The following is a 9,847-nucleotide window of genomic DNA, read 5'->3' on the forward strand; positions in this document are numbered from 1 at the left end:
GACCGGACGGCTCACATCGGCCCTACTGTGAAGTCCAGAGGATCCCGATTCTAGCCGGAGTACGACAGGCTTCTGCCTAAGATGGCAGTGTCTTAGTTTCTGTAGAACTTGGATTTGTTGATACTCGCTGGCACATTACTAAGCTGGCATACTAGCATTAACTTATTTGTGCAAAAGCACAAAAAACTGTGTCCAAATACAGACTGCCTAACACCGAAATTCTCTCTTCCATTGCAGCACTTTCAGCACCAGCTTTAGAGCTCACTGAAAATCTATTTTAATTTTAAGTAACCAAAACGTTCAGCCTCTTTCAGATATACAGCATAGAAACTCTTCTTACCAAAATCTGCCCTATTAGCTTACAGAAGATGGTAGAGAAGAACACAAAAACCACTATCTCGTGCCTTCAAAGAGATCCACCGAACGAGTACCACCCCCTGCAGACAGTCCACATCGGGCACAAGAACTTTTTCTTCCTCGAAACTGATGAGCCAGTTGATCCAGCCACGACAAAACTGATGCAACATGAACTGCAAAATTGAAGTAAAAAGTTGCAAATCCTCAGGCCACCTACTGATGCACTAAGCATGCACACCATTGCCATTGGCATAGTATGTTCCATTTGAAAGACCATTGGCAAGCTTCTTTGCGTGCCCATTTTGGTGTACTGTAGAGGTGTAAGGGCCATTGCTTAGAGATTGTTTAGGTGAAACCACATGGCCATTGCAACAGTCTTGCAGCATTCTATCCAACTGCCCAGATGAAGCGGCGATTAGTCCTGCAGAAATGTAAATGAGGATTAGCATATGATTTTTGGAGGAACCATTTCCTATCTATAAAGTGCAACACAAATGTTTCTGGAAAGGCTGGAATAGCAAAACATTCAAGAAGAGATAGCATCTTACCCACAAAGAGCGGAGAAGGTTTTGAAGGTCTTGACTTGAACTCCGGATGGAATTGTGCACCAACAAAATATCGGTGACTGGGTATTTCAATAATCTAGAAAGTAGTATAATGAATGAGATGGTTTTCACGAAAGTTACAAATTGTTCACGCAAGTTTCAGTTTGAATCAGACCTCCATTCTCCTTCCAGTACCATCTTTGCCAACAAACTGAAGTCCAGCATTTTCAAACTCTGGAACCATATCAGGGTTGACCTGTGATGGTGGCAATATTTCAGTCCATATCAGAAACAAATAAAAGAATAGGCAAGCGGTAATAACAAGATCATAACAGACAGCAGAATTCATAGCATTTAGATGCCATTTACAAAACTGGCAAATCCTAATAAACAGACCTCATATCTGTGCCGATGCCTCTCATCTACATAAGTGACATTGCCATACCTAAATGGTCAAATTAATCAGTGAGGGGTTATTTCAAAGAAAACTTAATCAAAGGGACACAATGAGTTATGCAGAAGGATATATATGCACTTACAATTTAGCAGACTTGCAATCCACGACCTTGAAAAATGTCCTCCTTGATCCTAGACGCATTGTCCCACCCATATGTGATTTGGAACCCTAAAACAAAATAAAATTCCGAGATGATCTGTATCAGACTGACAAAATATTGCTCTTGCCATCAAATTTTCAATGGCAATCTGTGTCAAATTTAAGTCACTACAAATGCAAGCAAATTCACAATAATTACCTCAGGCATAAAAATAACACATGGGGTCTTGGTATTAAGATCAAATTCAGTGCTGTTTGCGTCAGAGAGATTCATGACATGGCGAGCAAACTCCACCACAGCAATCTGCATTCCGAGACATATACCAAGATATGGAACATTGTTTTCACGGGCATACTTAGCAGCCAGAATTTTCCCTTGAACACCTCTGTCACCAAAGCCACCAGGTACTAAAATTCCATCTGCCCCCTGAAATGAAAGCTCTTCATGTAACCATCAATCCATCATAGCAAGTAAAATATATTACAGAAATCATATACGTGACACAATTCCAACTATCCACGTTCTGAAATAATCTGCAAACTCCTCACCCTCAATAAATTCCAGGCTGTTTCATACGAATCAGGTGCCTAGAAATATAGCAAGAGCCAAGTAAGAAAAGAGAACACCCCAAGACAACATGTGGAATAATAGGAGATTGCGCCAAACCTCAATGGCAGTGGAGTCCTCAAGATCCGTAGAAGCAACCCAATCAATAACAAGCTTCCTGCGACAATTAACAGAAGCATGCAAGAGGGCCTGCAAAATTTTTGCAACAGATACAAAGTTAGATGACAGTGTTAACATTTAGAAAGAAAAAAACAAATCATCATTGTATTGAACAAGCTGACATGCTCACTTTCAACACAGAGAGGTATGAATCTGATAAGCCAGTGTACTTCCCGACCATAGCGATCCTCACCTGAAATGATCACTGTTAATCACATGGAACTAATGCAAAGAAGTTTCCAAAGGCAGGGGTCTAACTTAAAAAACTAACAGTGTCTTGAAGGGCATCAAATATAGTAGCTCTTGCGATCCATTCGTCTAACTTTGGCTCCCGAGCAAAACTGGAAATGTTAGAAAGAAATATCAGTTGCCTGTGCACAACAATGCCACGGCTTGCAGAGAACACACTGACTTGATATCGAGACAAACCTTTCAAGGTTCAGATCTTTAAGAATAGCCTCATGTGCCTTTTGGTCCTGCAGGGCACAAATCAGATTCAGCACAGAACATGAATTCCAGAAACACAGAAAATGAATTTTAGTGTTCCCTTCGATCCCAAATTTAAGAATATTTGGGAACAGAGTACAAAGAAAATGAGATGTGGTATACCCATAGCAGCAAAGGAATGTGCCAGATATTGGAAACATCATACAAAGAGACAATGTTTGTTGCCTGTGGAAAACTACTCATTAGCTTCCTGGAGCAATTAGTTACTAAAGCATATGAATCTCCATCTGAAAAGGTTTACAGTTCCATTACCGGCACATGGCAGAACTGGGAGAGTTTTTCCTTCACATTATCTTCCAATTCCTGTTAAACACAGTTTCAGTTTATGAAAAGTAGTATTAAGAAACTCACTAAGGCCATAGTCTACCAAGATACCGCACAAAGGTACTGAGTTTGATGACTAACCTTTGTACTGCGGCAAGCTAAAATATTTGGGGTGAGCCCGAGTCCCCTTAAGCCACGCACACTATGTTGAGTTGGCTTTGTTTTCTGCAGGAGTAAACAGCACAGATAGAGAATAAAAAATAGGTCAGTGGGCCCAAACAGATTTCTCCCAATAATAAGTAAATCATATGATCAGTCAATAAATAGTGGAACATACCTGTTCACCAACAACATTCAGAACTGGAACCAGACTGACATGCACCAAACAGAAGTTCCCAGGACCTGGCAACCAAAATAACGTATAGATGAGATCATCACTCCCACTTACTAACAGAAGATGGACTAGAGATTGTATGCATCAGAATAACACTGCAGCTCCTCACCAACACGATAAGAGAATTGACCCAAAGCTTCAATAAATGGCATCGATTCAATATCACCTGCAGGTGTTCACAACGCAATCAAACATCTATTGCTACAGCTATCAACCAAAATAAATATTTAAAACAATTGGTTATCTCATGCCACCTATAGTGCCTCCCAGTTCTATCACACAGACATCAGCTGGTCCCTCCTTGCCATCCACTGGTATCATAGCAATACGCTCGATCCACTCTTGTATGGCATTTGTGATGTGTGGCACAACCTTTAAAATAAATCGCTTGAATGATCAGCACTAGAACAAAAACATACAGGCAGAAGTTCCCACGACAGAAAAAATAAACTTAAGTCCACATGAGGTGATCCACACCTGGACAGTCTTTCCCAAGTATTCGCCCTTTCTCTCCTTCTCAAGTACAGACTGTCATAAACCATCAAAATCAAAGTAAATTAAGAAAAGTCAGAGCAGCCTTTTATGCAGGGAAAAGCAACTGTATTTACGAATCAATTTAATGTCAAGATCTGACAATTTGCAAATACACTATTGTACCAATTTGCAAATGCAATGTCATAATGTAAGATCTGACAAGGAAAAAATATTATGTTTACCTGATAAATCTTTCCGGTGGTTATATTATTGTCCCGAGTCAATTTAATGTCAAGAAACCTCTCATAATTCCCCAGATCCAAGTCCACCTAAAAGATGTGAAATACAATCTTAAATCAGTTGGGCTAACATGCGCTACCCCTAGCAATTTAACTTGGTGACATCACTATATCAATACCTCGCCACCATCATCCAACACGAATACTTCACCATGTTCAAATGGGGACATAGTCCCAGCATCAATGTTAAGGTAAGGATCTACATATTCAGGTAATTCAAACAGAACATGTCAACCACATTAAGACAAAAGCAAGCAACTAGAGGATTCGAGCAAGTATTAGCTGGCTTGCCGCCACCAATTTTACAAGGCAAAGGGCACGATCAAAGCCCACGTGCAGCAATAGTACAAACAGTCACAAGGCTACAACAGCAAAAACAAAGAAGGGTTTAGGTGGTAATGGATAAGAATAACTGGAGTGAACAAAGCATGTAATATTGGATTGAATGAAGTCAAATATTCCACTGTGCAAGGCTGGCATCCAATTGTTAGTGCATGATTTCTAAATCAGCATTCACGTCATCTGATATCTAAATCAGCATAGGCAAGCCCTCCACAGCATAGGTATCTGGAAAACAAAGCCAAGGATGGGAGGGAAAACCTAGTCTTCTCCAACCACCTTGTTTCCGTGGCCACGGCATAGAGAACCAAATATTATGCTCAACTTTTGAGAGTCGAAGCAAATTTATGTGCATCCAACAAAAGCATATTTTTCTTCAGATATTTGGGAGCCCGTTCATGTGACTGCCGCATTTTTTTTCTTCTTTTGTATCAAACGAGGGTGGAACATATTGCCATAGGCACTTGTTCAAGCATAAGTGCTGACCACCAACCAGTGAAGTAAAAAATCACAAGGTTCTAGAATATTGGACCAATCTTGAATGGACCATGTTCAAACTTCAAACCTTATCGCTCAAGCAGAAGATTCCCAAATCACAACTGCAAAGTAAAAAAAAAAAAAGGTACAATCCCCCCCAAAATATAATCCTCTCCTAAACAAAATCAGGTGTGGGGGAAATCCTCTTTGCACAAAGTATAACCTAGAGTAGGTGCCCATTAACGAAGCAATCTTTGAAGAAAAAGACAGACAACCTCTCTCACTGCACACGAGACAAGATTACCGAACTAATGATCAACATCACATCCATTTTTACAGCACGTCCTCCTAAAACCCCAGACGCCAACGAATGGAATGTCAATAGCACTGAGCGGAAGATTCAAAAGAGGCTTTTCACCAAACCCAACCAAGAACCCCGGGTCCTCCCCGCACCTACCCCCACCCACAGCCATGCGCCCCCACGAATCGCTCCAAAAGCAAATGTTTCGCCGGCCAGTCGCGCCGGAACGGATCGAGGGGACAGAGCTACCACCGGTCAAATCCCCCAGAAAAACACCCCCCAAGAACGCGCCCTTTCCGAGCCCCAAGTCGGCTTTCGAACGGAAGAGGCGCGCGGGACGTGCGTTTTTTTTTTTTTTTTTTTTTTTTTTTTGCAGGCGGCGGGCGGTGGTGGCACGTACCGATCTTGATAGACGTAATGCGAAGGCCGCACGCCTTGAGGACGACACCGATGCTGCTGGCCGTAACGCCCTTGCCAAGCCCGCTCAGCACCCCGCCGGTGACCAGCACGTACTTCATCTCGCCCGGAAATCTCGGGCCAGACAAATCCCAAGCCGCCGCCGCCTCCTACCCTGACCGCGTCCACGCGCGCGCTTACGCACGAGCGGGTAAGGCCGGTTGGTGGACGCGAGCGCTCGTGCGGGCGGCGCGGGGGAAGGAGGTTTTAGGAGGGGAGGGGACAGAGGGCCGCCGTTCAGGAGGCAATGGAGGCGGCAGGGATAGATGGAGGACGAGGGCTTTGGCGTGTGTTATTTATACACCCCCAAATCCCTCTTTTCCCTTCTACTATAATTTTTTTTGCCTGCTAGCGTCCGGCCATAAATAGGATTCGATCTCTGAAAGGGATTTGAAAAAAAAATCATGTTACCTCCATAAAACACCAATACCAGATATTGCTTTATGTACAAGGATTTTTTTTTAAAAGCACAAAAAGTATGAAACAAATCAATTGTTGTTATATTAAAATTCCAACAATTTAGAAGTTCATATGCAACAATCGGAATCAACGTCTGCAACATATATATGAGTTGCAACATCCACAACACAATAATCAGAATGGACATATACAACAATCAGAATCAACATCCGCAACACAGCAATCAGAATGAACATATACGACAATCGAAACCAACATTCGCAATGTCAAAATTCAGCACCCTAAAATGAAACCAGAAAGCTATAGTCAAACTAAATATATGCAACATCCCAAATCAACTACTGCAAAAAATTGATCGCAACATCTCACATTTGCGTATGGACAATCTTGCCTTTTCATCGGATCCCCTCCTCTGCATCCAGTGAGGTGACTGAGGCTTATCGGATCCAACAGTGTGTGCCCTGGTCGTAGCTTGCTAAAGCAGGGCAAGAAGACACCCTCACAGTGGTCGTTGTCGTGCTCCTCTACCAGATTTTGTTGAAGAAGAGTGTGCGAGAGAGCTAGAGAGAGAGGGGGCATGAGGGAGGGCAGAACGCACAAGCAGTATGTATGTGTTTGGAGAGAAAGGAGAGATCGAGCGACGAGCGCACCGAATATGAGAAGGAGCTAATGCAGGCAGTAGTCGCACTATGGCATTGCATAAGGAGGAAGCAGATGAGACGAGGAAGGGAAAAAAGCAAGGAGAGAGGAGACAGAACAATGAGTGGATGAGGATGGATAGAGACTGAGATATTTAACTGTGCCAGCTCGTGGTTCTCTGGCCTCGATAAGGAGTAACGAAGGTAAGCCATCAGATCAAAACAATAAGGATCCCATTATGGATAGTACGTTCGATGCATCGGACATCAGACTTGCAACATTATCGTTTAAATTAGGACACTGCTAGCGCCTGAACGTCCGATGGATCAGACGTTCCAACAATCTATTATAACATCAAAAAATAACGTTTGGAACATCTGAAATCAACATTTACAACATCAAAAAAAATGCACCAAAATAGCTCACTGTATACATCCAATTCCGAGATAAAAATGTCCACCGCAACATCCTGTCATGTTGCACGCAATATTTTCAGGCAAAACCCCATGTCATCACTCGACCTTGAGCTCGTGTTAGAGATCTTAAGTGAGCTCGACTCCTTACGCAATCGCACTAAAAAATGGCATGAAAAGGGTCTCAGATACTATAAATTGATTTTCTTACCCTCTAAATATATCAACCACCCTAAACAATTGCAACATTAAAAATTGCTACTGCAACTTCTCAAAATAAATATTACAACATTCCAAATCACCTGATACAACATTGAAAGAAGCTAATCCAACCGAATCACATGTAGTAACATCTCAAAATATGTACTGTAACATCCTTAATCACCAGTTGCAACATCCAAAAGTCACCAATTGCAACATCCCAACATTTCATATTGCAAAAGTTATTTCAATTGTTGCACACATTGAATCAAAATATTGCAACGTAAATTTTATACTGCAAACATTCTAATCGGTCTTGACCTGAATCATGCAAATAACATCAAAGAACAAATGAAAGTAACTCCAATATTTTAGATTTACGTTGCAATATTTTGATTCAATGTTGGCACATGAAGGTTGACATCCTTGCGAAACGCAACTTCATAGATTGATTCGGGTGCATAGCTTATTATCACTACTGTAGCAAGGCCAATCATCTTCCGAATCTGATGGAGCATGAAACTGTGGCCAACAACTTCACACATGACAAAATCAATCCCATCCAAGCTCACAACCCGATCAGCACCAAAGGAAATGAGAAACCTATTGGCTGCAAGACTCTGTGCCTTAATTCTTGTGGTAAAATTTTGTAAATTGTGGGTTCTAACGTAATACTTGAGAATCCTGTTGAATCTCTCATTCACTGCATTAGTGTAAGAAAAGATGCTCTTTTTTGAGGGCAACTCCTCCTCATATGCAACTGAAGCATCAGCTAAGCCTGAGAGTACAATATCATGCTTCTCATTACTGTTTGATCCAATTTCATTATGACAATTTGCATTACCACCACTTGGGATTGTACATTTGGTATCCCCAATTGACCTAGATTCGTCAAGACCAGCCACCGTTTCCTCCGGGGAGGCAGCAACATCATTCTCACCGGGGAGGTGGTGTGATGGATATTTTCCTCACAGAACGTCTCGTCTACACATCATTTGTGCCCCACCTGATATTTTCCTGGCGTCGAATGACCTAACAGAAGCATTACTGTATTTTTCTCTCTGTGTGTTTCCTAATTTCTCTGCTTCTTCTAGGCTTGGGTTTTTTTTCTGTAACTTGAGGCAGAGGACTTAGAATTTTATATATATTTGTAAAATTAAATGCGTATTTTAAAATTTGGTAAGAATAGGCTATCATTGTCAACCAATGAGCGACACCTTGACGTGGTTGGCCGCTGACCTAGCGCAGAAAGTGTTGCTAGGGCTGTCAACGAGCCGAGCTCGAGCAAGCCCGTCGTGTCTTAAGCTTGAGCTTGATAGAAACTCGAGCCGAGCTCGATTCGAGTCAAAGATCTAGCCGAACCTATAACCAAGCTTGAGCTTGATTTGTTAGGGTCTCAAGCCTAGAGCGAGTCGAGTTCGAGTAGCTCGTGACCTCAAGCTTTTTTGATAGCCCTATTTATGAGCCACATGTGTATATAGTCATGTAGCCTTGAGGTTGGACATTGTACTTTGAGTTAGATGATAAGGTTAAAAAAATAAACTTGGCTAAAGTGAATGAGAATCAGATTTGTCTCAACGGAAAGCAGTTGGTGTTAGTCGAGCTTTTGATGAGCTATTCGAGCTCAAGCTCCATAGGTTCGTTAGCTTGTGGCTAGGCTTGAGCTTGGCTTGTTAGGATCTCGAGCTAAGCTTGAATCAAGCCTATAGCAAGTTGAAATAGAAGCGAGCCTATAGTGAGTTAGATGGGTGATATTTTGTTATCGCCCATCCAGCGAGTGACATCTTGATGTCATTCAATCAGAGGACGGTAGCAAGATGTCAACCGTTAGATGGGCGACACCTTGTTGTCGCCCTACCAACGAGCAACATCTTGCTGAATTAGGGTTTTAGCCCGCTGTCGATCTGGTTTATGGAAGATAAGCATCGTCTGTGCTGACATTCTTTGTTGTCTATGTGTCCATTATCGTTTGATATTTTTGGATATTTTGGATACGTGAAATTCACGGATAAGGAAGGTTAAACGCAGTGATTTTAATTGAAGTTGCAACAGAAATGGTGGCATGATCATTCTAACCTATCCATGTACCTTTACTAAATGTAACATGCTTTAGTAAATGTAAACAACACGATTATAACATGTAGTCTACTGAGTACAACATGGGTACTTTTCCTTTCTCGCCACTTCCGGCCATGCCTCATGCGCCCGACATGCCCTCTCACGCTTTCTCTCCCTCTTTGTCTCATGGGCCTCCGCATCATGCAGTTATGCTCCTCCCTTATCTTCTGTTGTTCCTCCTGAATGTGTTTGCGTATAGCCTCCCTCCTCTCGTCAGCTTCTATTTCATGGAAGCGTCTCCAAATAGCCTGGTGCTAAGTGTGTAAGAGAAACACATGTACTTGTGATTGTTCAGTATCCAGCTGCTTTAAGAAGTCACATAGTGATGGCAGGGACTACAATAAAGATCAAAATGTTTAG

The 9,847-nt window shown here is 42.0% G+C and overlaps 1 protein-coding gene across 2 annotated transcripts; it reads right to left on the minus strand.

Moving 5' to 3' along the window:
• Nucleotides 1-135: 135 nt before the first annotated feature.
• Nucleotides 136-5,978, minus strand: LOC133915864 (uncharacterized). Of its 2 annotated transcripts, none has more exons than XM_062359234.1 (21): nucleotides 5,641-5,978; nucleotides 4,243-4,322; nucleotides 4,067-4,153; nucleotides 3,828-3,878; nucleotides 3,605-3,722; nucleotides 3,460-3,516; nucleotides 3,294-3,358; nucleotides 3,098-3,181; nucleotides 2,945-2,995; nucleotides 2,795-2,857; nucleotides 2,615-2,661; nucleotides 2,457-2,526; nucleotides 2,316-2,378; nucleotides 2,126-2,215; nucleotides 2,008-2,046; nucleotides 1,658-1,885; nucleotides 1,442-1,527; nucleotides 1,299-1,347; nucleotides 1,078-1,158; nucleotides 906-999; nucleotides 136-778 (listed from the first exon to the last, which is right to left on the minus strand). In XM_062359234.1, exons 1-21 carry the CDS (start codon nucleotides 5,756-5,758, stop codon nucleotides 582-584), a joined length of 1,818 nt encoding a protein of 605 aa, XP_062215218.1. In that variant the 5' UTR covers nucleotides 5,759-5,978; the 3' UTR covers nucleotides 136-581. The 2 variants fall into 2 exon arrangements, with proteins under 2 accessions (XP_062215218.1, XP_062215227.1); XM_062359243.1 differs by having other exon boundaries at nucleotides 4,243-4,485; nucleotides 5,641-5,776.
• Nucleotides 5,979-9,847: the final 3,869 nt, after the last annotated feature.

This window comes from Phragmites australis, chromosome 1, assembly GCF_958298935.1.
Source record: "Phragmites australis chromosome 1, lpPhrAust1.1, whole genome shotgun sequence".
In the NCBI taxonomy this organism is placed as follows: Eukaryota; Viridiplantae; Streptophyta; class Magnoliopsida; order Poales; family Poaceae; genus Phragmites; species Phragmites australis.

What these genes read in the sequence shown, in the direction of transcription:
- LOC133915864 (XM_062359234.1), bottom strand. Translation starts at nt 5,758, where the DNA reads ATGAAGTACGTGCTGGTCACCGGCGGGGTGCTGAGCGGGCTTGGCAAG. An exon ending in CATTACGTCTATCAAGATCG is followed by an intron (nt 4,323 to 5,640) that starts GTACGTGCCACC and finishes CTGAATATGTAG; the next exon opens with ATCCTTACCTTAACATTGAT. An exon ending in TGAATGTTGTTGGTGAACAG is followed by an intron (nt 3,182 to 3,293) that starts GTATGTTCCACT and finishes TTACTCCTGCAG; the next exon opens with AAAACAAAGCCAACTCAACA.